Source organism: Xiphophorus hellerii, chromosome 11 (genome assembly GCF_003331165.1).
Source record: "Xiphophorus hellerii strain 12219 chromosome 11, Xiphophorus_hellerii-4.1, whole genome shotgun sequence".
Taxonomy (NCBI): Eukaryota; Metazoa; Chordata; class Actinopteri; order Cyprinodontiformes; family Poeciliidae; genus Xiphophorus; species Xiphophorus hellerii.
In genome coordinates this window covers 17,868,914-17,896,049 of record NC_045682.1, presented here as the reverse complement: position 1 = coordinate 17,896,049, position 27,136 = coordinate 17,868,914, and the positions used below count along the sequence as shown (strand labels likewise).

General features: G+C 39.6%; 1 protein-coding gene across 8 annotated transcripts in view; it reads right to left on the bottom strand.

The window, feature by feature from the left end:
* abr (ABR activator of RhoGEF and GTPase) overlaps positions 1–27,136 on the bottom strand; it is a 133,046-nt gene that overhangs the window by 14,464 nt on the left and 91,446 nt on the right. Inside the window, exon 1 of one of the 8 annotated variants that reach the window (XM_032575616.1) lies at positions 1,664–2,259. The exons of the other annotated variants lie outside the window; for them this stretch is intronic. Coding sequence (XP_032431507.1) covers positions 1,664–1,849 — 186 coding nt within the window. The 5' untranslated portion in view covers positions 1,850–2,259. Of the gene's footprint in view, positions 1–1,663; positions 2,260–27,136 lie in introns of those variants that run through there. 8 annotated transcript variants of the gene reach the window in all.

Here is a 27,136-nt window from a genome sequence, read left to right as displayed (position 1 = left end):
TCAGCTTGGATGCAGATGCTGAAGAGGCTGATTATGCACACTAAATCAAAGGAGAAATTCTGCCGATGCGCTCATAATGAGGTGAAGACTGCTGAATAAACATGCGCAAATACAGAGCAAAACTGCCTCACAACATCTAATTTTATATCTCAGTTAGTCATAGCTGAAGGGGCACGTGAGCAGCTTTGCATATAATCAGAGCTTGCTTGTGATAATTCAGAAGCAAGAAATAAAAGCTTCCCAAAAAAAGCATCTTCTCTTTAGCTAAAAAAGAACAAGTCATGATTCAGATCCTGCATTTTAAGTGTGCCACAATAAAACTTGTATGCCCTGAAACTGTATTTGGGCAAATTAAAACATGATTTGCAAATTGTGTCTGTGTAATTTATACTGAGAATTAGGTTGATGACAGGAATTTGTCCATTTTTAGACTTTTTACAATACACTATGCCTACATTCTACCCAGTAATGACAGTTTCAACACTCTTTGGTGTGGAAGTTGGTACTGTAAGAAGACTCAAAGTCATTTACTTTCTGTACCAATGAGGTGTTGAAAAACAAAATCAGAGGAGGTAAAGTGATATGGTAAGCTATTTGAAAATGAATCTTCTCTGGGATGTTTTGACATGTCTTAATTTAAATCATGCTGTGACAGCGAGAGAGAGCAAGACTTCAGCAAATAACAGGAAGACCAAACAGACTACCTCAAAGTTGGTCTTTTTATATCCATAAACTTTCAAACCCATTCAAGGAAGACTAAGGCAAAGAAAACAAAGATGGCTGTTTTAACAATGCTCTTTACTGAGCTAATTACTAGCATAACACGCTAATGTCAAAAATCAAATTCATTCATGTCTGTTTTACATGGGTATTATTACATACCTGAAGAAAAGGTCAAAAACATTAGAAATCAGTGCTTTTTAAAGAACATGTTCTTACAGCTTTTATAGAAAAATTGGAACAGGCCAAATTCTGTAACTGCAAGTCAAAGACGATATTAAAATACTAACTTCATCAGTTCAAGCACAGGGTAATTTCTCAAATGAACAGCGGAGGGAGCTGTTTTGACTACGAAACATCTCAGACGCATCGAGTCACTCATTTGTTTTGTCTTCAGCAGGAAATTACAGGGACAAAAGACACTGGTGGGAGTTAAAAAAAGAGGCTGAGATGAGCTCAAGGTGGCAGAAAGATTTGATAAATGAGAAAGTCAGAGATTTCCGTTCTTGATTAGGTTATTATATAATCCAGGAAAATAATTATAAGCTCTCACGGTTTCTGTGCTGTGTCTTGAAACATTAACATTGTGTTCCATCTCAAGAAAGTGTGATTATACCTCTTACAGACAGAAATAAAGTCATCTCCACAAACCCTCATTTGCAGGATATTAAATCCATCTGAACCAATTTCCTGCAACAATCCTCTCAAATAAAACTTTTTTTTTCTAACCAGGTCACAGCGTTAGCATCACTACCATCCATCACATATAGAGCCATCAGATAAGAGTCAGCTCCCCACTGACAGAACAAACAGATATGCGCTGAGGATAAAAAAGAGGCTGAACAAACAGATGGAAGTGACACCATGATGAATGCAGGGGGACAGATGCAGCAAAGAGAAGATAAAAAGCAGAAAGAAAACAGCTTGTGTACGCATGTCAGACCTTTTGTCTCAGCAGCTTGCTGCGAACTCGGCCCCATAGCTTGGCCCCCGTGTTGGAGTGTCTCTTGAGCACCGGGGTCTGGGGCTGGCTGGACAGATTGTGCTGGTTCTGGTCCACGCAGCACTGCTGCTCCAGACGCTCGCACATAGAGTTCAAGTTTACATCCGACACCAGGATCTCCGTCATCCCAAAGCCGTCGAATCTCCCCTTCCTCCAAAAAATGCAGGTGGTAGGAAGTGCTGAGCTTGAGGAGAAGGCAGGGGTTGGAGGAAGGATCTCCACGTAACCCGTAACGGTTAGACCAGGTGCTGGAGAGCCGAGAAGCGATGAATAAAAAAAGAAAGTCTTTTTAATTCAAAAAGGAAAAAAATGAAGAGCAGAAGGAAAGCTGGTTGCTGCCATGACCTCCTCGACAAGCCTCATAAAAAGTCCAGGTAGGATCCTGCTTCTGAGAGTTTGCTTCACAGTCAGCCGCCAGCATCTCCTCACTGTGCAATCTGACTTCCACCACGGCAAACGGAGGCACCGAGCGCTCCGAGAGGCAGAGACAGAGAGAGGAGGGAGGGAGCGGGAGAGCCGAGCAGGAGGGGTGAATGAGCTCCAGGAGCAGAGCTGCCTCTCCAGATGTGGATGGACACTCCTCCAGAGAGGGGAGGGGTGGACAAACAGTCAATGAGGAATGAAAAGAGAAAGAAACACAGGAGAGGGAGAGAGAGAGGGAGGGATTGGTAAATGTTTCGCTGTGTTTTGGTTAGTACTTTGACCCCTGGTCAACTTTTCCCAGAGCTGCACAGGAAGTGGATAATATGAGAAAAAAAGGGCAATGAATATTAAAAACAATCAACAAGCAATTAAATCCTAAACAATTCTGGAGTTCATCTATAGCCAAACTCTTAAGGCTGAGGTAAGACCGCTGCCAGGGTTTTCGGATACTGACTGGGGAAAAAGTTCCACGTTTAGTTAGCTGTGGCTATGCCAGGCCACAAGATGGCGCTGTGGTTTTAGCATCTTATTGAATTCGTATGCGCTTTTGACCCTTAGCTTCTACTTTATTAGGTTTCACGCTCATGTAACACATTTATTCCTAATCAGAAATTGTGCTAAACTGAACAGTAGCACAACACAGTACAATGCTATCCGCTAAGTTAGCCATTTTCAGTACCAGTGAGATGTTCAGAAATTAAGTCAGAGGAAACTGAGTGGTGAAAAGCAACTTGAGAGGAAAACGTAACTATTTATAATATATTAAAACAAGTGAGTGGTTTATTCAGGCTGCGAATGAGCAAGAGAGAGCAAGACTTTCAACAAATAACAAGAAGGTTTTTGCACACAACAAGGAAGATGTCAGCCACATGTCAGCTTGTAACCAAACATTTTAGTGAAGAAGCAAAGTGACCAGGACCAGACAGAGAAAAAGCCGTCTTATTCTTTTACGATATTTTTCCCTGTCAGTCATTGAACAAGCTGGATTTAAAAATATTTCCACCATGTAAGCGAGTGAAACTAACTATATGCTAAACATGTTCATATCTTATTATTTTTTTCAACTTTGTAAAGCCCGTTTTTGGAGCGACTGCCCTTTCACACACAGTGTGACGTTGCCTCTGCTGCTCCGAATATAAAAAGATTAACGACAGGTCAGGGTAGAGAAGCTGGAAAAAAATGTGTCATCAGCAATTCAGATCTATACAAAAACCAGAGATTAGAAATCAGCCACACATCTCTAATAAGGTCTATAAGAAATGCATTTCCTTCTCTTCTCCTTAATCCCCTTTTCCACCGTTTTCACCCTGTGCGCCTGTTAATGTGCCTCGTTTGGCATATCTCTATTTTTGTCTTACCACTGACTATTATGCATTTTTCCACCAAAACCCTTTCCCCTAAGCCTGCCTGTCGACACTGGAAAGTCAGTCAAAGACATTCAGCGAGATCAAATCTTCACGTTTATTCAACAGGACAAGCCGAGTTGACCGCTCATACGTGGAGCCCTCTACATTTTGGATCGATATGCAGCAAAGGAATGTGTGTGTGCCTGTCAAATTCCCTCCCTGTCTTCTGTGTCCCAACCTGCTGGAATTAGAGTGGAAAGATATTCAGCTTTGGAAAGGTTATATACGCGAGGATGCATTTTAAAGGGATAATGATTGTGATTCAGAGTCGGCGCAGACATCTGCCGGCTGATCGTTCACTGATTCATAGAGGAGCCTCAGATAAGTAGAGAAAAACAGAATTTCTTTCATTTAATGAATGAATCACTATCAGCTTTGTTTACATAGGGGATGTACAGTATCTTATCATTTAATCTTAGAGTATCATTAGATTCTCTTTTAGTCGATTCTTCCTCTAAAATAGAAGAAATGTTTAAGTTTAATATTCAGTCAGCAGTAATTATCCTTACAGTACCGAACCAGACTCATTATGTCATCACAGGGCGTGTTGGATAACCTCAGACTGTACAAAACCCAGCATAAAACCATGTGGGTTAGCGTGTCTTCTGCGGTGATGATAAAACAGTGAAAAGATAAAAAGGGCAAGAGGCAAGGCGTGAACGTCTGACTCCGCGAACTGGAGGGGAAGGCGGAGGAGGGGAGGTGGAGCTTTGTTGTGGAGCAGACCTCAGCCAACCCCTCAGCACAGATTATTTTTAACTCATGGGGTCCGTAGTTATGAGACACACACACTCCATGCGTCACAACTTGGAAAGAATGTCTGGGAAAACCATGTTTTGAAAATGGGAGAAGAAAAACCCCACAGGGAGATTGGGGAGATATTTTGGGGCAAGATGGGAGAGAATGGGAACGCTGGAATAGCTTTGTATATGGCAACTCATAAATGTTTAAGGGTTTTTATTTGAAAATGGTTCGTGCTATTATAGCATCCATCGACCAGACTAATATAGGGACGAAACGAGAAAAAGAACAGCTAGAACCACATTTAAAAGCACAGGCACAGAGTTCTTCAGTGGATTACACAGAAAATGTAAGATCAGTAAGATCAGTGGGGAGTACCTTCGGTGATTTCACCTCTATCAGTTCACAAGGGATTTGTTTGACAGCGTGAATATGAGGTAGAAAACACTACACTTCATTACATGAATGTTTCTCTGAACCATTTCAAAACTAAATATCATTCTACAAATTAAGTGTGAAAACGCAGAGCAGGGTAAACCAAGGAGCACAGTATGAGCATAAGATAAATACTGACAGTTTTAATAGGTAGTTGATCTTTTGCATATTCTTAATCTTGAACTGGTCCACAATTCAAATTGTTTTTTGTTTTTAAACTGCCGTTAGCTATAGCTAACAGCTAATGTTTCCATAAAACATTAGGAAAGTATTTCATTACTTTCCTAATTAAAGTAATGAAAACATTGATGGAAATGGTGAAATTCAAAGTAACTTCCTCAATTTCACAAAAACGTTTTTACATTCGCTTGAGGTAGTTTTTGGATTTCCCCCCCCCCCCAAAAAAGAAGTCATGCGCTAAAGTGGAGATGGAAACACATTTGCCAAATAAGTTCTGGCATAGCGAACTTTTACCTTACATGACTGATCAGCCGCTTTAGAGAACTGCGTTTCTTTCTCTACTTCTCCAGACAGCATGCAACATCACCAATGCTTGACATAACAACAATTGCAACTTCGCCGAGAGCTACACATTCCTGAAAACCGCTCTCTATTTTCCTTCGATATGTGGTCTATAGTAGTTTACAACTTCTACTTCCTGTTTATTACAGGCATGGGTAACGTCAACATCTGGCTAAATTACGTTGATTTGCTCCGAACCAGTAGATGGAAAAATGGCGACTTTTTAAAAGTTTGCTCAAAATTTATATGACAATTGGACAGAAACTTAGCTGGTAAGAACAATCTATTTCAAAATACTCCTGCCTCTTCTGCTTTTAGTAGTAACTCTTTATCGGACAGAGCCATTTCTGCTGCTGCGGTTCCCATCGAGGGATTGCTGCAAAGTCAACACTATGCAGCCGAGGCCAAAACGTTTATCTGGTTTTATAATGGCTCTAATGTATTTTTGCCCTACTTTAAACATCTAGAAATGCCTGAGTGTCAATTCACATGCTGACAACGGGACAGAAACTGGCATCTGTACGACCAGTTCAACCAGAGTCCAATGCTTCACTTTCCATCACATCAACAAAACCCACTCAGCAGAGACATTCAGATCTACCCTGACCCCACAGATCAGAGATACTACAAAGTCACATACCCACTTTCACTAATGTCAACTCATTATTTATTTAAGACATTAAAAAGAAGACAGAGCCCAAGCAGACATGCTAACCCAGAATCCAGAGGGTTCAATCTTAAAAAGCTCTCCAAGTTCAACAGTTCATCTGACACAGCTCTTCAAAACCCCTACTTGCCACATGCCACTGGAAATCAAAGTAAAGCATATGACTGTACTTTGGTAATATTTGCTGGAATCCTGGCACATTCAGCTTTCAGGTTCTGTTCGGTGGGCTGGTTTATAATGCATAAAGTGGAGCCAAATAATGGACCCTTTTTTCCTGAGAAGGCCTTGAACAGATATTAAGCCACTGCAGAGATAAATTAACACTATGAGATGAATAGCTGAGGGGCCTTGAGCTCGGGAGACATGGGACCAATAAAAAGGCGACAGATGAGAACACAACAAGAGGAGGGAACCCAACTGGGAGATAAGGATGAAGGTTCTTGTGGGAATGGAGAGACACATAAAGGATAAAGTGGAGTAATTAGTCAAATTTTAGATCTTTGAAATGTTTTCTTTATTAGAGCATGGTTTGGTGTTGATGTGGTGTTGCAGCTGCCTAAGGCTTTTCTCTGATTGTTATTGCTGCTTGTCATCTTATACTCTACTTAAACAGCCAAGTTTTTCTCCAATAAAAAAACAATAGATTGCACAGAACCCTTGCAATCTATTTAATCTTATTATGCAATGCTTACATGTGAATAAGCTGATGGTTTTACCCCTGGCTGCCTATGCTGTGGCATCAGGTTCAGCCCCGCATCGTAATTATAGACAGGGTGGGACGGCCCTTCGTACAGTTCTGCTATATGACCACAGCCATGGGTGGACCAGGTCCATGTTTGCAGGCTCCGTCTGGATGCAGCTGTTCCCAGGCTAGCAGTGGGATGCTGCTGTTGGTTTGGTGATTCTCCAGCCTCCATCTGTGAGGTCCTCAAATATACAGTAGGTATGATCCTTTTAACAGATGCAACCCACCCAATGAACAATAGATGGTCTCAGTGCCAGGGAGTTCTTTGCTTTAATGCGGAACATCCTGGGATTGTGTAGCTGCTGCCTGGGGTACGTTTCCTATCAGTTTACACCTGGTATTAGCCGTACAGATGCACTGAAAAATAGTTTGTTGTTGATCTCAGATCAGTCTTTACTCAGTTTGAAACTCTGAAATCCAACCTTTTTTCCCAGTCACTGGAAGAATTACACTAAACTCTAACCAGGTTGTGCTGACAACACTCTTCTGTGTGAATGCTCTTACTGAATGAAGAACACAAAAATATAGCTGTTTTCAGTGTGGTGTTTATAATACAGTCACAGGAAGCAAAAAGATGTACATCTTCAAATCTAGTTTTCTAGATAAGATTTCAGCAGATAACAGGAAGGCTGAATGTAACGCAGCAAAGCTGCTCCCTGTCTCAGACATTTGCTTTAATAAAAGTAAACTGTACACTTTCATAAGTCTTGGGTTGAATGTTTTCTGCTTTGTTGCTCTAGAGAAAGTTTTTAATCTCTTTGCGGCATCAAAAACAAAAACTTTCTTTAAAACCCCTTCTTGTATTTAGCCAAATGTAACGAATGTGTGCCCAAGTTTTGTTCTGAGTAAAAGTCACTTGATACCTGTGGCCCTACTTGCTATGATATTATCATAAAACCTAAAAACCATGGCTAAAGTAAAATACTTTAATACTTTAATTCTCTTTAATATTAGCATGTTTAGGCTTACAAAAACAAAGCACAAAGTTTTTCCCATTATCTTTTTATCTTTGTTTTGAAATCATAACAAAATTGTTAATTACAGCGACTGTTTTCAAACACATTTTATGAAGTTGCCACCACAAATTTTACAAATATTTATTAAGACCCTCATGAGTTATAGAAAAAAATGTATACAGTTTTATATTTTGAATGCTGTTTCTATTTTGTCTTTTATTAATAAAGATCAATCAGATTAAATGTCAAATGTCTTCAAAAATACCAGAAATTGGACACAAAGTTCAGATCAAATCTAAATTTATTGTTAAATCTCTAGTCGACTATTTTCATTTGTCATAATTTCATCTATGACAAACTTAGATTACTTTACATGAAGCTACTTTCAAAGAAAATTGAGCGCTTCATGGTTTTCAGCAATTGTTCTGGATACAAATTCAGTTCTCAGCTTTTCTTTGTACATTTAGTCCTGATGTGCATGAAGTGCTTTTTTTATACCAAGATAAATAGGTGAAACATTTTTATAGCCGAATATAGCAAAACCACTTTTAAACTCCTGAATAAAATTAGAAATCCTTAAGATTATCATGCGAGTAATAACTAAAAGAAAAATGTGAATTTAAAAGTTAAGGTCCAAGTGAGGAGACGTTACCAGAAACTAACAAAAATGCAAGGTGAGAATTTCATACTCTCAATATGTCTCACTGTTCCTTTAATACAGAACGCTTTGAACTCTTCACAGCCTCTAAGATTGGATTTGCATGGATTTTTCAGGTCTTTTGAAGCTAAAAGGAATTTTCTGATGACTTCATTTCTGAACCTTTTTTTTTTTTTTCAATTTCTACCAAACTCAGCATTCGCTCAGTATAGGCACAGAGAAGCCATTTTATGACTTAGGTGCTGGTTATTTTGCCCCTTAATGTGCTTTCACACCAGCCTTTCTCAGTCCGCTTTAATCCAACTCTAGTTTGTTTGTCTAATAAGTCCGGCTTATTTTTCGGAGGTGTAAATCCAAAATCAAACTCTGATCTGGACCAAAAAAGTGAACTCTACCAACTCTCGGTTTGTCTGAAGTGAACTCTGGTGTGGCCTGAATGAGAATGCCAAGCAGAACGAAGACCAATATAAAACCAGGAAGTGGATTATAGCGGAGGGCATTCTGGGTAAATAGAACCAAAACCAACAGTGGTAACTTGATGAGAGCTGGTATACAATGGTTTAAGTAAATGGGAATGAAATAGTTTGCAAACTGGAACAAAATGGAAGTAGGAAGAAACAAAATATCCATGTTTAGATACAAAATTGGGATTTAAATTGGTGGAAGGGTAACTTGACCCGAAGCAGAAAAAGACCAATATAAACTTCTGATTTCATAGGTTGTCATATGTGACTCCCAGTTATTGCTGAACACATAAGTATCCATTTATATTCTTGGGATCATTCGTCCTCCTAATCCCTTAAGACGTTATCTAGGAACAAAGACAATCATTTGGGACGTAGGACTGAAAAACGACAAAATTGAAAAGAAACGGGAAGATGCCTTAGGCGTATTTGATTTACTCATCACTGAAGACAAAGCACTTCATGGTAATCATGTGCATCTCAAGGAGGACAGGGATTGGCTGAGAGTGATGGCTGCAAACCCGACTTTGAGCGCATCACTCAATCAGGTTAAAGTCGATTGATCTGTATAAGCATGTTCAGGGGATGACCCACTGCTGCTCTTTGATCTGTTTCTGCTGCCTTTGCAGGAGCTTTGGAGGAAAGCAGGGGAGATAGAGTTTAATTCAAAAAGAGAGAGAGAGAAAGAGAGAGAGGTCTGTGTGTCGGGAGGGCTTTCGAGGGAGGATCTTTCAGGGTGCAGCGAGAGTGCTAAATGCGAGTGCAGGAGGAGGAGGGGGGGAGGGTTTGGCAGGGTGGGAATTCACAGCCTTGGGGTGCTTTAAAGATTATTCCTGCTTCTCTTTCATCCTGGCCACTGGGAGCATCCTCCTCTGATAAACCGCTCCATCATTTATTAAGCACATTAGAACAAAAGTGGAGAAGGAGGCAGAGGGGGAACAAAGAGGATGGGGAGGGAGGAAACGAGTAAAGAGAAGCTGTTGTTGGGTGTGGCTGTGATGAACACGGGGAGAGAGTGCAAAGAGTGCTAAAACATGCCAAAGAATACAATGTATTTAAAATCCACTTCAAAAGGCGAGAAGAGAAAACTTTTCTGAAATGTTTTTCTCTTGTTTTGGGGGTTTTGTGAATATGTTTTAATGCAAGCTGTGAAACAGACTGAAGGAGATAAGAAAAAAAAGAGGCTGAGAAACAGCCTGATGCAACAGCGAGCAGTGAGAGCAGCAATGCTGCAGGGTTCTGCATGACAAAACCCAGTTTATACAATGAGGTCACGCTCTGCACACCCGAAGCTGTTTATTTTAACAGTGATGACTTTTAAGTCATTCATCAGTACTCTTAAGTGCATTTAATGGTTCTACTGTTATTTATTTTATACTTGTAATATTTATTGTGATTTAAGACCGTTTCCTCTAACCAGAAGGGTGAGATTTGTTCCATTTATTTCATCCTGTAGAAAAGTCAGACACAGCATCTGCAATAAAGTCTTTTCCAGTATATTTGCAGTTGAGAAGAAAATTAAAAAAAGTGTCAGGGGTGGGAGGAAGACAAGATTAGATCCCGAGTTAGCACAGAAAGCAAACTGTGTCGTTCTCAGGCTGAGTGGCAGTGTGCTAAAAAAGACACCATTATGAGCATGAGACAAACAACTGCGTGGTAAAAATAAATACAGTCGGTTCTCTTGTCAGAGCAGAACTAAAACTTTGAGTTGACTTTGAATGAAACTCAGTACAACACCAGTGGACATGATCCTTATCGTATGACATCATTTGACATAAACTGTATGTCAGAGATGAAATAACTTTTTCACCTGATCTACTTTGTTTTAGAGTGCGATATAAAAAGGATCTTACAGATACAGTGAGTCACCCTGCGACTGTTAAGGCACAAGGTCCTGAATCAGAATCATGACTTTGGTATCTATGTCACAGAATGTGGGTTACCTAGTTTTAAGGAGCGATGGCACAATATAGCAGCCTCGTGTCTGTCAGACTGCCCCAGGGCAGCTGTGGCTACAATCCAGTAGCTTGCCATCATCAGCGTGTGAATGTGTGTGTGAATGGAAATGACTGATTTCATGAGCGTCCTGAAAAGTTCCATAAGACTGACGATGTCATTTTATAAACAGAAAGCTTCATCTTTAACGTATTCTTAGTTGGTAATTTGTAATGTAATAAATGTACCACTCAAAAGTATAACTTTGACAGACGATGTTGTGACTTGTTTTAGCCTTCTTGTTATCAGCTGAGAATCTCATTCTCTCAGTCTGAACAAACCGTAGACATGTAATAGAAAATATATTTCAAAATACCTTCACATAATTTCTAACTCGTCTGACTTTGCTGTAACCTACACTAGTGGTATTGGAAATTATTCACTCAGTAGTAGGATCCACACTGAAGAGTAATGTCATCTGCAGCAAAATAGAGGCAACTTCTCTATGCATCTAATTCATATAAAATTTTTAATGCTTTATCAATGAAAACAACACAGTGATGCATAGTCTACTCTGACTAAATAGGTAGAACCCAAGTCACAATTCTAAGTAGTATGCTGATGAAGAAATTGACAATGTTCACACAACTTGTAAATGCGACCCAAATTAAAAAAATATTTTGCCCATGTCAAACTTTTTCACGGCAGTCTGGCCGAATTCCAATCTATTCATTCGGGGGTGAAAAAATCATATCTGTGCCACTTTCATTTGTTGTACTAAATCTTATACGAATCTGAATGCAGTCGCATTTAACAATTTAACTATTAGTATGAATGATCGTGCAAAAAAACAAACAAAAATCTTAATTCAGCCTCAATTGTGTGAACTCTGTGAATGTAATCTATGTGATGTTAACACAAACTAAACACAAACAAAAGTTACAATCACATATCAGGATGAGGTTGTGTTACATCTAAGGATCGTGACCCAGTTTCAGGGATGAAGAGAGTGCAGCCTCAAAGGACTTAGCTGCTGCTGACCTGCTTGAATAATTTATCTTAAGTGTGCTGACTGGATGCAGCCACCTGGAAGATTACACAAGAGGAAGGGGGTGGGCCACGGTGGGACTAAGAGAAGAAAAAGTGACAGCATGATCCTGAGTGATACAACATGAGATGGGGTTATGCAACTTGGGAACATAGAAGAAGAAGTGAGAGAGAAAAGTAGGATGGTCTAAATATTTCAAGGAGACAACGCAGTGTCACTTTGGCTTTCTAGGAAGTCAGGTGAATAATCGAGAGGAGGTGCTGTGCTTGAAGTTGAGCAGACAGCAGACAGACCGCAGCTGCTAGGCTTCCTCAGAGCTAAGCAAAATGCCTACAAGCATAACTGAGTAGCTTTCATTAACGTTCAGCTCAGTACTCAAAACGTACGTTTTTTAATATTACTTTTGATGCTTTAGTTTATTCTGTTCTCCATTTGCAGAACCTCCAAATGCTGGTAACAAGATATAACCAATTATTTCAACAAAGTGTTGCTAAGGTACAAAGTTTGCTTAATATGATGCCTGAGAAAATTCCAGGGTGGCCCCTCCCACACTTGTTGCTGAAGTCTGTCTTTCAGCTTGACAAGCAAAGGCTGGTACATTTATCACTCAGTAACAAGGCAAATCGATCTGTTTGGAAATACTTACTGCCTGTGTTTCCATTGACCATAAAACTGCGTAAATTGGAATTACAAAAATAAATTTGCTCAATGGAAACATGCCAATTTCAAAAATCTCCTGTTTTTCCAATACATTTTGTGCAAGCCTGAAGTGGTTAGTCAAGAATTACTAATTAACAAGCAGACATGAGTTTGTTATACTTGTTTTGTCTGTTATGAATGACAAAAAGGTATAATTTACGGACCTACAAACATGTGAACACCTAAATCTTACAAATTTTCTCCACATGGGTTTTTCCAACATAAAACTTGGTCAGAATGTTGTGCTTCCAAACAAATCAAAACCAAAGCCGAGCCACAGCATAATGGTGTGAAATCCAAAAAATCCTGAATAGTTTTATAAGCGCTGACGTTTTTGTGTTTCGGTGAAACCAGGTCAGCTATCCAGTCACGGAAACATCCATCCTTCCCCCTCCCGTTCCTCCTCACTGAATCCAATAAAAACAAAGGCCCTTGAAAAAAATAAATCACTTTGCCGTCAAACCTCATTTGCAGGTGAACAATCCATTAACGTGCCAGTGGAAAAATCAATCACTTAATCGATAAAACCCTCAGCTTTAGCACCCAGCGATGACTGAAAGAGGAGCTTAACATTTTCTCCCTAACTATTCTGACTCCAAGTCTTCTCTCGACTTCTTCTTCTCTACTCTGCATTGATCTCAGTCCTCCTCCTTTTTCTCTTCCTGTAAATCACACAAAAATGAGGCGAATCTGAAACTAAACTGAACTGCTTCCTGCTAATGATTAATGCCAGGTAGCAGGATTAGTGAGGTTTAAGTGAAACATTATCGGTTTGTATGGGAGGAAGAGGAGACAACGCAAAGAGGAAGAGATGCTATCAACCCAAACAACTCTTCCCTGACTCCTGGAACCCACACGCAAGCTACACATCCCTCTCCCGGCTATTACACAATGTACATTGCATAATTCAAAGAATTTGCGACTGCGAGAAATTGACTTTTGAGGTGCCCGCCTTCACAAACACCCACACGGCTCTTTGCAAGCCCGGAGACCAGAGGGAAGAGGTACGCACTCGAGCCGGCGCCCACCACCAGATCAATGCGTTCCAGCGTTCTGCCAGGGACAGGTATGGAAAATAATAAAGCCACTAAAAAACGCTTTGCTCAGATGAATTCACGATACGCCGGTTATGCAACAGGCTGCTTCGAGCGGAACAATTCATCGTCGGAGGAACACGAAGAGATGCAGATAACTGCGTTGATGTCCAAGGTTGTTTTAAGTGCTTCGTTTCAGCAGTTTGCATCAAAGCTGGAGTGAAGAGGCCATTTCACCGGGTTACATTTTTGGAAAGAAGAGAGGCAGAGACAGAGAGAGAGAGAAAGTTTCGGTAGAGCTGGTAACGTTGAAGTAGATCAAATGTAATTGCTTTGATCCCTGACTTGTCAGCACCAGGGGTGGATGTGGTGCAGCTGCATGACCTCACTGTTAACTTGAACAAGTTCAAAACATCCTCACTCCAAGTCTGAAGAGACTTGAGCAGCTCCCATTAACCTTTTCGTCATCACTGGGCCAAAAACTGAGCTCTCCCAACGTAAAGGTCACACAGAAAGAGTTCTAATAATATCTGTGGAAGTGTTTAGCAAAATGCCAAACCAGCTTCAAAGGAGTGCCGCTCTAAAGCCCTGCTTAAGTATTTATTTCATCACCTCAATGTCTAATGTCTTGTAAGGACGTTTTATGATAAACCAGCACAAAATGGTATATAATTATAAAGTTGAAGGTGGACCACCATTCACGGATTTTTCTGTAGAACGTGAAAAAACCCGACCATTTGCAGATATTTTCATAGAAAATTTCTAAAATATTCCAAAGATTGGGAAGCTAAATTACCTACACATAATGATACTTTTTTTTTTTTCAATTTTTTTCTCCGAAGAGTTTTTGCGGCGCTAGTGGCTCGTATTTTTTAGACAGTAGGCAGACAGGAAGGAGGGTGAGGAGAGGGGGAAGACATGCGGCAAAGGTCGTCAGGACCGGGAGTCGAACCCGTGACGTTCGCGTCGAGGACTCAGGCCTCCAAATGTGGGGCGTGCTAACCCCCTGCGCCACCACAGCACGCCCCACATAATGATACTTGAAAGACTAGTGACTGGCCTTTTCAAAAGCAGCCAATCCTGGAGCATCTTTTACTTTCCATGGTGCTGATTGGCTGTTCCCCAGAGACTATACACTGCAAAAACACAAAATCTTACCAAGTATTTTTGGTCTAGTTTCTAGTGCACTTGAAATAAAACAAGTGCACTAGATCTAGATATAGGAGATTGTTTTAAGTCAATAATATCTTAATATTGATGAAATGATAACTAGCATATATTAAGAAGTTATTTACTTAAAATAAGCTCCAATATCTTGTTGGAAAGTTACTTACAGTATAAGCTAGTTTTGCTTATTGCAACTATGTTAAACTATTTGCACTAGAAACCAGACCAAAACACTTGGTAAGATTTTGTGTTTTTGCAGCGTAGCTGATAGTTTCCACTGTGTATTAATGCATTTTAAAGGTATATTTGGAGTTTGAGCTATAGGAAGCTATAAGAGTTGTTATACTGGATTTCAAGTATTTGCAGATTTCAGTTATTTGAGAGCAGCTGTGGTCCCTAACTTCACAAATAGGACTCCACTCTAAATAATTTTGACTGTGCTTTTCTAACACATGAATTGACTTTGATCTAAACAATTCCTGGGTAGAGCTGGCCGTGAATTGGTCTGTCACATAACATCACAACATGCACTACAAGGAGTATGACTACATTTGAGAGGCACCGAATATTGGTAATTCTCCATAGCACACTTGTTTCACATTCCTTAGTTCGAAATAGAACAGATAATTTTATGCAAGCTTTAGTGATTAGAAAACCAGTACCAGTTCTTAACGTCTGCACAGTTGGACAGGAAACAGGCCTTTTCCCTCCCTCGCCTTGGGACAGGAAGTAATAAATCAGGTTCAAACGGCTGGCACAGCTCACAGTTCTGCCATATGAACGGCATAATATCAATTGGGATCGTACCCTCAGCAGTAACTCTGAGGAACAACAATAACGTGAATTCTGAAATCTTAAATAATCCCTGGGACTGTAGAGTCTGTAAACAAAGTATTTTATTAGTCGTGCAATATACACTGGGTCTTCAAAATGTCAAATTAAAATAGCACAACTAAGCATAAACTTCTTCTCATAGTAGGGTTAAATGTCAATGTTAGGTCAAGAGACTAAAAACAGTATTTTAGGGCTTTGGGGCTCCAATTAAAGAGCCTTAAAAGCCTGGGAAAGATTACTAATGAGCAGTCGGTTGCTCTGTCTGTACTTTGTTCTCTCTGTCCTGTGGAGTTATCATGAGTACATGCTTAAGGCTGGGAGCTTATGAACACTGGAGTTTTCCACAGAGTAACACAGAAATAAGCTTTGCAGTAACTGATTAAGAACCTCACTGTTTCATAGTCGTACGGTGCAGAACAAAAAGACGAGATCTAAGAAACTCACATTTCAAATAAACTGTCTTATTAGAGAATTAGACATACACGAATTCTCAATATATTGTACACCATCAGTTATATTGGTCCAGGCATCAAGAAACCTTAAAATGATACATCTTTATATTTTAACTAGGCCTATCTCAATTAGGATTCTGTATCTGAGATACCAATCAGAGTCATTAGTCTATTTATTCAAATCAGCAGGATGTAATATTTTACAGTACAGGAAAACAACAAGTTATTACATCCTGATAATACGTAGCCTATATTGAAATACTTTTTGTTGAGTTCAACTTATCTCACCTTCCAATGATGTTCTGTATGCTGTGGTGTCTGTCATTTCTTGACAGATAATGTTTTCCAACAGGAGTTTCTGTAGACCCAATTTAGAGCTTAAGTTTGTAGTATGACTTTAAATATAGAAATATAGCATGAGGAAAACACATTTCTGAAAATTTAGTTTTTTTATACACTTTTGACAAAATATTTTTTAATTGAAGATAAAACAGTCATTTTGACCATTTATTTGCAGAAAAGGACAAATCTGACAAATATACTGTGTTTTCAGATCTCAAATAACATAAAGGAAGAAAAAACTGTATTAAGAGTAATTGGGAAAATGCTTGAAGAGGTATCTTAATGTTTTCCAGAAGTGCAACTAAGGCTTTTGGGGTCAACTTAGGTTCTCATAAACTTTTCCATTTTGGCATCATCTTTAATAAATAATGGCACAGTGAAAAGGGATGTGTGTGGTTTTGAAAACTTGAGGTGAGGTTTATTTTTGAACAGAGTTGTAAGTCAGATCATGCAGTTGTTGGAATCCTGGAGTTAATAGAAGGTGTACTTTCTTTTTACCATGAACATGGATAGTATTAGAATCTGCTATGGTGTTCAAGCTATTGCAACACTCTGTTGTAACATCTGAACTGCTGTAGATTTCATCAAGGCTGTAGGGGAATGTGGGATGTCGGTAATCCCACTGACACACTGCGCTAAATTCTTAGTGAGGCTTCTGGGGAAACATTTAGCAAAACATTTTCCTCAGCTGTCAAGATGTAAGGAATCATAAAATGTACCGTGATCACTCTGAAATGTTACGACTCAAGATACTTTACAAGTTTTATATGTCATGTTTTGTAGATGACTATGGTTTCCTAAAAATAAAGGTTATGTACTGCATATCATTGCTGAGGAAGACGGGGAAGTTCATTTATCGAAGTAATTTTCTCTATTAAAGGGATAATATGGCTACAATAAAACAGAATACAAGTAGTTTACAGTCTATTTTTCTTTTACATTCATGATGTAGACTGATACTTTGTGGTGTCCTTTCCATCACATCTCCAAAACAGATTTCAGAAAGGATCACCTTTCCAACACCATGATGTGTGGAACCACAAACAACTGAGCAGAGCACCAGAACAATGTGGTGACTGATTAAAAGCTTCACATCACATTCTGCAGGGTAGTGTGTGTGTGTGGGGGTGTGTGTGGGGGTGTGTGTGTGTGTGTGTGTGTGTGTGTGGAGGGGTTCACAAAGAGTTGAAGAACAAATTTCAACTCCTCCAGGAATGGCTCTGATCTCCTGGCTTACCACTTTAAAAGATAGACCAGGCTCTCAGAGCATGGACACAGCGCATCTCCAAGGCACACTTACTTTAAAACTGGCCAAAAACAACATGAGGAAGAGGAGGAAAGTATTCTGGTCCTGCTGGGGTTTAGAAAATTAAAAAAAACCCAAAAAACAATAAGTTGAAGCTGGTGGTGGAAACCAGAATCTGCAAGTAATGTGAAATCTGATTATGGAAAGAGAAGGCAGCGAGACACTCAGGGCTGTTTATGTAAATCTAGTCCTTACTGGAAACTTGTTTTTGTTTACCACAAAGATCCGTCCTTGAAATGAAAAAAAAAAATCATAATTACTACAGCTAGTGTAGAGCCCTCTTGCTTAATATATATTAGTCCACATATATATTATTGTTATATTTCCATCATGTGATGTGGCTGTGATCAGAATTTCTACAAGGAGACTGAAAATCTTTAGCTAGATTAGCCATTATTGGTGCCCATACGCAATTGCACATGCTTTATGTGGACAGTCTGGGTGAAAAACACCCCAGCCTTGTATTTTTTTAATGAGTATTAGGTTGTGTAAAATCAAAAGCAGCATATATAGGAAGATATTTAAAAAGATGTATTTTCAGTGTTCATGTCTACAAATCATGGAAGCTGTGAGAGAGGGAGAGAGAGCAAGACTTTGAGCAGATAACCAGAAGTCCAAAAAAAGGAAAAAGCCTCTTTTGAACTTTTCAACTCTTACCGTTAAAGAAAATGCTGAACTTGGACATGTTGGCATCCTTCTGGAAATCTTTCAGTAAAGACAGGCATTTTATTCTCAGGGGAATACACAAGAAGACTCCCCTCCAGTAATGCTAGCAACATGGGTTGGCATTTATCGTATCGTTTATCACTAGGGCTGTAACGATTCCTCGAATGATTCGAGTACCTTAATTATTAAAATTCCTCGAGGAAAATTTATCCGCCTCGAAGCTTTGTTAAATTATGTTTTATTTAGCGCACCGTGACCCGCCGGGGTCATTATTTGTGGTGGGCAACACTGTCACTTCTGCCTATGAGTTGTTGCTACGTGGTAGCAGGATGATGTTGAATTTTCCCGCATTTTACCAGGTTTTGGGGGGAAAATAAGCACTGTTAAATTGTGTGGTGCGATGCTGGGAGTACGAGAGCGAACGGTAGGAAGAGCGCTGAAATAATTTATAGAGTACTCGATTACTAAAATATTCTTTTACAACAGTCCTATTTATCATCATAAATTTCTTGTCGTGACAGGAATTCTGATTTATTGCTGTCACAGTAAATTCCAATTAAAAGATGTTTAAACACTCCCCCAAAACTGTGCTTATTGTTGGGATTATTTTTACTATTTCAAAAAAAAAAAAAAATTAAAAATCTTTATCCAATCGATGTTGATTTTATGCATTGATCCAACATCAACTTTAACTGTAACTATTAACCCCAGGTAGAAGTGGTAATAGATCAAAGGTCCGGTCCCAAAGCAGAAGTGGGTGTTGACCAAAGAGAGATTTAACAGAACCAGAGCTCTGGAGAATCTTTGATAATCCTTGGGACAGAGCTTCACAGTGTCCTGGCAGACAGTTCGCAGCATGAAATGAGCTTTGTCCCTCTGAGAGTCAAACTGGGACTGCGATGAGAAAAGACGAGGTGATTCTTTTGTCATCTGTTGTCAATAACTGTACAGCTTGAGGACAGCTGAGGAATGAGGTTTGTGTGAGGAATAACAAGAGGAGAAGAAGATCTTGAACTGGAGTGTTTTTTTTCCCCAAAGTTGCAGGTTACAAAGCAAGAAAAGCTTTCGCAGAGGACATGGTCAAATGGGACAAATTATTCTTAGACTGACATGCATTGTCTGCTATTCCTTTCTTTATTTGCAGAGGAACAGCTTTGTTTGGGAAATCTGGGTAAGAAAGTTAAAGATGACAAAGTGAGTCAATAAGAAAAGCCCTTCAGAAACAGCTAGCGGATCCTGATGGGCATCAACACAAAAAAACTGAATCTCTTTTAGTCGTACTGAGAGCCTCCCTCATGCACCTATCAATTATATCTGGATGCAGTTCACTGTTCAAGCATCTGCAAACCCCTCTTTCAGGCAATTATTTCTGAACTCTGACTCTTCCATCTGACAAACGGGTGGTGGTAAGTGCACACCCAGATTCATGGCGTCCCTCTCTGGAGAGCATTTCATTTCTCAGGCTGTGATGAGCTCCTTTGTTCTCACTTTAACTCCCAGCATCCCATAATTGGCCACCATCTGGGGCTTTCATTCCTATTCTCTTCCCCCTGATCCGACTTCTTTGTTTCCCTCCCACCGCCTGCTCCACATGTGCCACATGTGCATGTTTCTGGTAGGAAATCATACATCTGTTGCGTATCCATTAGACTTTCCTGAAAGATTATGTAATCTTATAATGAGGACTGATTATCAAGACGGACGTCCTTAGACTTCATAGTTATTTTCTGTAGTAGTGTTTTTATGAAGAAAGAGAGAGAGACATGTGGGATAAGCGACAGATGACATTATGAAGGACGTCCTGTTGAGGTTCTTCGGCCTTTAAGTGACCTTTTAACATCGTGCTTTTGTTCTGTCACTTGGGTACACTCATCAAAAAAGATTCTCAGCTTAACTCTTCCTACACATGTCACAGTGCACTGTTCATCTCTGCTGAAGCAGAAGCATGTCTAACGCCTCCGACTTCTACAGAGGCCAGCAGCAGTTTGGGAATTTGTGAACTTGTTACCGGCTGGATTCTGGATTTAGTTAGACGTTTTCTTATCATTGGCAGTATAGCAGTCACCACTAAGAATGTATTCTGTGGCCGATCTCTGGTAATGTAAAGCTGCGACTTGCCAAGACTGATATGAACATATTCAGATTTTTATTTATGGATTGCACTATAGGTACAGCCGTTGGTTTTCAAGCCCTTTGTGTTAAACCAGCCATATTAAATCAAAACCATTAGTGTATTTTAATTAAATGCAATGCTTCCTCAGTAGTTTGGGTGAATTAGCCTACAAGCAAGTTCCCCAACTCTGCCTCTGATTCCATATTGTGGAACATGTTGGGGTTCCACAAGGTTCAGTACCGGGTCTATTAAATTATCCAGTTCCTGATGGTCGACGTTCACTTTTAACCAAACCCAGTGCTGTTCCAAAATTTCTATGTAAAAAGTTAATAACTAACTGCTGCTCCAAAGCTGTGAGACTCTTTAGACTTTGTTTTGCTGACTGCAGACACCCATAAAACCCAGTTGAAAACCTTTTTCCTGTGAGGCTTTCATGTCACCATATTACTGAGAATGTTTTCATTTAGATGGTACTGTGTGCAGCTTAATTTTACTTGTCTTCTACAGCTCTTTGATGTGCTTTATGAATATAGTTTGCTGATAAAAGACTCAATTAAAGTTGTTTTTTTTAGATAGCACACATATAATAATGACTTAAAGATGAGCAAAATATTTCCAGAATTGTTTCATTTAAAATTGTTTACATTTTGCAGCATCAGAACATCAGATCAAAACTATCCAAACAAAATAAAAATGATGAAACCATGTGTGCTTTGTCTTTGTATAATATAGCAGCTAGCTTAGGCAGGTCAGCAGCCAAAGCTCATCTGTTGACAAGAAAAAACAAGTTTATCTGATGTTTGGCATGAACTGTTTGAATATAGTTCGTTAGAGTGAGCGTATTCCCGAGGCGGGGGTGGGGAGGCGTTGTTAGGTTTTTGACGGGGACAAAAAGGCTACAGACGTGAGAGTTGTGATGGATGAACCCCTCTGTTGGATTATGACAAGGAAATCATCGAGATCCATCAAAACACTGCTATCAGCTTCACTGATCAAGGATCCACTGATGAGGAAGTTGGCTTAATTGGGACTCCTCATCAATAAAGAAAAAATGCCATATGCTGTAACAGGAGGAGTGTGAAAGATGAGACTAATTAAAAAACATAGTTGCTGAGGAAAATGGCACATTGCAGGGAAATGGTTAAAGAAATAAAGCCTCAATACGAAGAAATAATGCTTTTGTTTGTCTTATTATTGGCTATTTCAAATGAATATCCACAACTCTGGTAGCTAACGCTCCAACACACACATCTCGCCCAACAAGAGGCCTGAGCTAATAAACACAGAGTATTACTGCTGGTAATTGATATCATTTACAATGAATTACCCCATCACCCAGTTGTGTGTGCATGCGAGCCTGTGGTTTGTCCCCCGAGCAGTAGAGCACAAGAGCAGAGCCCCATCTGTTAGTGTTGTTGACAGCTGTGTGTAAGATTGCGTGTGTATGACCGCAGGGGGCGTGTTGGGTGGGAACATGACGGATCGCAGCGTCGAATGACGGGGGGTGAGAGGGGAGCGGATACAAAATAAATGACTCCATGTATTAGTTGCTAATTTATATCAATACTTACACACTGAAGCATGACACAAACACACACTCTCATTAAAATCACCCCAATTCTGTGCTCAAAACAAACACAGCGTAAAATACCACAGCTCTGCTAGTCCCAAGGGGAAGACATTTTTAACAAAAGTGACATATATTAAAAAAAGTAAAAAAAAAAGGTTGAGAGGCATAAATTCTATAAAAACAGCGTTTTCTAAATTTCACTGCCCTGCCTACCTAATGTTAGCGCAGTGTTTGGGAGACTAGACCAGAGGTAAAGATGCATAAATCAGCCGGTGATCGTCTGACTGATGACTGGTCAGTTGGAAGCGCAAACGTTTGGAGAAAGTAAGACTAGTTGTATTTTTTGTTTCAGTGAGGTGTTAAAATGAAGACAGAAAAAGCACAAAGATATAAAGGAGCTATTGGCTACATTCACACAGCACGGAAATGCGACCCAAATTAGCTTTTTTTGCCGGTATGCGAACAATATGTGCCTTTTTTTACTGCAGTCTGAATGGCCCATCTATTCACACCCCCAAAAATGCCGCATTTTATTCGACTTTTATGTCATTGGCATGAAACATGCGTTATAATTCTGCACCATAAAAAAGCAGATGTGGTAAACCAGGACGTAAACAATGACAGAAAATTATGATTATGAACTTATGGAAGAAGTCTGCGTCAGTGAATCGCACCGCATCACAATCTGCCCACTCTCGGTTCTGACTACACATCCACATCATCGTCAATGATCCACGAAACGCCGTTGCTATTAGATGTGTTTTCTTTTTTATTTGCTTCCTTCATATTATGATCTTGTGACCACAGGCTTTCATCAGTGTATAAACTTTAAAATCGATCCATAATCAACTCCATCCATTATTACTTCTGTGAACAACGTGCTGCTGTGTGACGTCTACGTACTTTGTCAATAAACATGAAAGACTTTGCAAATTTTGACAGCCCTTCTGTAAATCTACTTTCTTTGTAATATGCAATATGATGCTGCTGTTTAGTAACACTAATTGCGCTAATCGCTAATGCAAGATGCTAATATCAGTTTCAAGTGCCATCTCAGTATTAATCTACTCCCTGTATGAATGATTAGAGACCCCTCACAGTAGGATGGTTAGAATAATCTTCTAAATGAATGCGGTCCTCGTATTTTCCTACTTTGCAGATAAACCAGAGACCAGAACTCCGCCACAAATTTCTAATGAGTGCAATCAGATCGTAATTAGACGTCCTGGCTTGTACGTTAAGTTTGAAAGTGAATTCTCCAGATGATCGCCCCTGCTCCCTTTCCCAGCAGCTGCATTTCCCCCCAATAAAACCCGTCTGTACAGCAAGCCAAACTTTGCATTTAATGCCCCCATGTAGAATTATAGGAGCCCTCCTCTCTAAAGTGGAAATGAAAGTGCTCGCCTCAAACTTTACAACCCCTCAGCACCCACAGCTTCACATTACTGCAACGCCGAGCTAATGCATGTAGCCCTGTCCACCACTGCAAGTTTCAGGGAGAGAGAGAGAGAAAAGTTAAAGCTCTCAAAGACAAACAACTTTATCGCCCTTTTGTCCGTTTGTAAACGTAATCCAACTTTTCTGGCTCTCGTTATTTCTGGGAAGTTGCTCAAGACTATCAGGTTACACCTCGCCGAGGCCCCCAGGGCACGCTGGGTGAGGTGGTGTCCCTCTGCTGGGGACACAACTCCACAGGAGATCCCACATAATGAAATATAAGCTGCAGCAATGCGCGACGAACAAAAGCGGGGATACTGAAGATAGCACAGATGTTTTCTACAAACAACGCGGAGGACAGAACATTCAGTAACGGCACAATGTGGCGTCTGTTGGGGTCATAAGGGATTTATTTATCTCAAGGATTTTTCTGGCGAAGCCATTGACTTGTCTTAGAAGAAGACTTCCTAATAAAATTAGAATGATTTTGGTCATAAAACTCCTGAGCCACAAGAACTGAAATGCCGGTTTGGAGAAAAGGGGAGGTTGGGTTTACTAGCTCAAAGATTTGCTGAAGCTGCGCGATATGACGCATTTCTACTGGGCAAAGCACCGTGTTTGTTCAGCTAAACAGTAATATAACCAGCCCTCTGAAGACAAGAGTTTTTGCTTTTTAGTAAAACAAATTCAAAGCTCGATTAAGATCCCACCATCTATTTAAGCCAACAAATAGACAAGCAGCAAAAATATTTGAGATGTTATAAAAACAAAATGTGCTAAATAACAGTATATTCAATTATGAGAGATTAGATCATCAGATCTAATATCTTCTATCTGTTCCTTTTTAAACAAATTATGTAAAAATATATTTTTCCTTCAGTTTTGACTGTCACTTGCTTGAAATAAATAAATACATTTATTGTGATGAATTTCTTATAAGAATTCTGATTTATTAATTGATAAGTTCCAATTAATTATGTTTAAGTCCATATTGCCCACACTAGTCATATGAAGATTTTGGAGGCAAAGCTTTTCCAACCTCCTATTGAGAATCCATTTTATTGAAAGACCAGAGGAGTGTAAGCCTGACTCTGTTGCCATGTGACTGAGGATTAGCAACATGACCTTAAAGGTCAGAGGTTATCTGGTTTGGTTTGAGGCTGTCAGACAGCTTCATAGTGAGAAATAAATGCTGGAATTCCTCATGTGGCTAAGAATCTTCATAAAGCACACACAGGTGCACTAGTGTTTAATCTTTAAGGATTTCTCTTCTCCCACAAATGTGACTGGATGAACTCACAAGTGGAAATCATGGAAAATATACCACATCCTAAAGCAGGAAGCGGACTACAGCCAAGGGCGTAAATCCCATCTCATTATTGGGGGGGGGACCTATAAACAGGAACATTTCTTAAGACCAATTTTTTATTTTTTATTTTTTGGGGGGGGGGGGGGTCAGCAAAGTTACAGTGAAATGTAATGTTAAATGTGATTCTAAAAGTTTTTAAACCACATTCAAGCTGCAGGACCAAAAATGGCTGGTAATGCACATCAAACGTGTTTTTCTCAGTAAGCAAACTATTGAGAAACAAAAATTCAATTGTTGCTTAGATATGAGTTTTGTTCAGTCTGACTGATCTAATCTCTGCAGCACCTTTACAAAAATGTAAGGTTCTAAATAAAAAAAGTTAATGAGTAACTGCTCCTAATAAAATTCCTCATGAACATTGATTTATTGAAATGGCTCCAAGTTATGGGCTGTTTAAATTATAACTTGTCAAGTTGTTTTATTTTTAAGCCTTTTTTAAGTTTTGCCATGTCCTGGATGACTGAGAACCAGCAGGTTGATAGAAATAAATATCTGGGGGGAATTCTAACTTAAACGTAACATTTAAAGCACCAGGATTTATATAGAAAAAAATATTCAGATTTTATTTTGTGGTTTTAAAGGCTCTACATTGAAGACAGTGAGAAATAAAGGCAGCTTTCTGTTTTTTCTATCTGTTCTCGGCTCCCACACACAGAGCTGCTGCCACTCCTCAGCCTCTCCCTCCCGTTTCAAACTCTTTTAATTAACTAAAAGTTAAAGAGTTAAATATGAATGTTTGCTACCTTTAACAAAAAAAGCTTAAGTCTATGAAAGCAGTGTAGCAGTTATGCTAATGACGCAGCTTATCAAGATTCAGCCAAAGCAAGAAAATAACGAACTGCAGTCTGATCTTTATTGTTAATGTGTTTCTTCTTATTGAGCAGTGAATGTAAATAAAACGTGTTACATGTCTTTAATTTTAAGTATTTACTTACTGGAGGGTTTTATGTTTGTGATACAGAGCCACAGCTAACAGCTAGCTCCTAGCCGTTGCTCCGCCTCCGAGTTGGACTGAACCATTGTTCTAACTAGGGGGGTGACTAAAAATTAATTCTTATTTTGTTCTGAGATAAATGGCAAATTTATTTTTGTTCTTTGTTTCTTTTGCCTTTTCATATTAAAATTGATATTATTTAAATGCAAATGCTTCTTCAATAATTTTTTTTGTTGAGGAGGGTGGCGGAGGGGGGAGACAATAGAGCTTTGGAACTGACGTCACGTTCCAAAGCTCTATTCTAGATTTTTCCAGTATATGACTACAGCGCAGGGCATTCTGGGTAAATGCGACTCGTGATCTTTTAACGAAGACATAGGAGACATTTTAGAACCGCTAAAATGTAAACACTCTCGTTTACAGAAGAAGAAGAAGAAAACCGCTGTCTTTAGAGGTTTTTGTGTAATTTCCGTCAATGGTTCTTGGGCCACCACTGGTCAGAGATTTTCCCAAAGTGTTTGGTTCATTGAACACAGTGCAGCGTCAAAGAGAACCGCAGCTGAAAATGTTGCAACTTTGGTCCCCAATCAAACAGAGTCTATCAAAACTATCAGGTGTGTAAATATCCTTTGCCTCAGTCTGAAGTCTCTGAGAAGCTAAACCCAAAAAGAGAGCTAAAGAAAAAGCATGTCCATCAGCATGATGCTGCCACCACCATGCTTTCACTGAAGGAACAGACTTTAAAGAAAAGAAAAAAGAAGAAACAAAAAGAAAGACAGTTACAAATGCAAACTGTCACAACTAGAACAAACGATCTAAGGCCATGACTAAAGCATCCTCTGATGACATAAGTGCACAACTTTCTCAACAGTGGTTACAAAAAAAAGAGAGAGGAAAACTCACAGACCACTATGCCCATTTACGGTCAGCCAGTGTTCTGCTGTGTGTTAAATAAATCAGATGGTCTCTGGAGAGGAAAACAAAACACTGAAGGCTCCTTCCAAACTCTGTTTCATCAACAAAGCAACAAGCTCAGGTCCTGGTGTGAGTCTCTTTAGGTAAGGAATCTACACTTCACATGCCTTCCTTTGCAAGGTATGATGAAGCCATTCCATGTCTGTAGCTTGTGTTAACACAGGCTGGATCAAAGAAGCGAAGCAGGTTATGGATTTTATTTTGAAATAAAAGAACATCTTCAATCAAGCTCATGGCAACATCCACACGCAAAGTCGCTGCAGTGCAGTGGATCATTCCCGGGCAATCAGACGCTGTGATATACTATTCTATCCCCCTGAGAGCTTCACAAAGTACATGCCATTCTCTGATCGCCTTCAACAACACAGAGCCAGCGAACATGTGGCCGGTTTATTTTTATGTTTTCTTGGCTGGTGTTGGCTGGAAGCGGAAATTCCCAGCAACAGCAGCAGCATTTGGCTCGCAGATTGGTAGTCATTTCATTAAGGGTGTCAGATACGGTGCAGCTATAAATC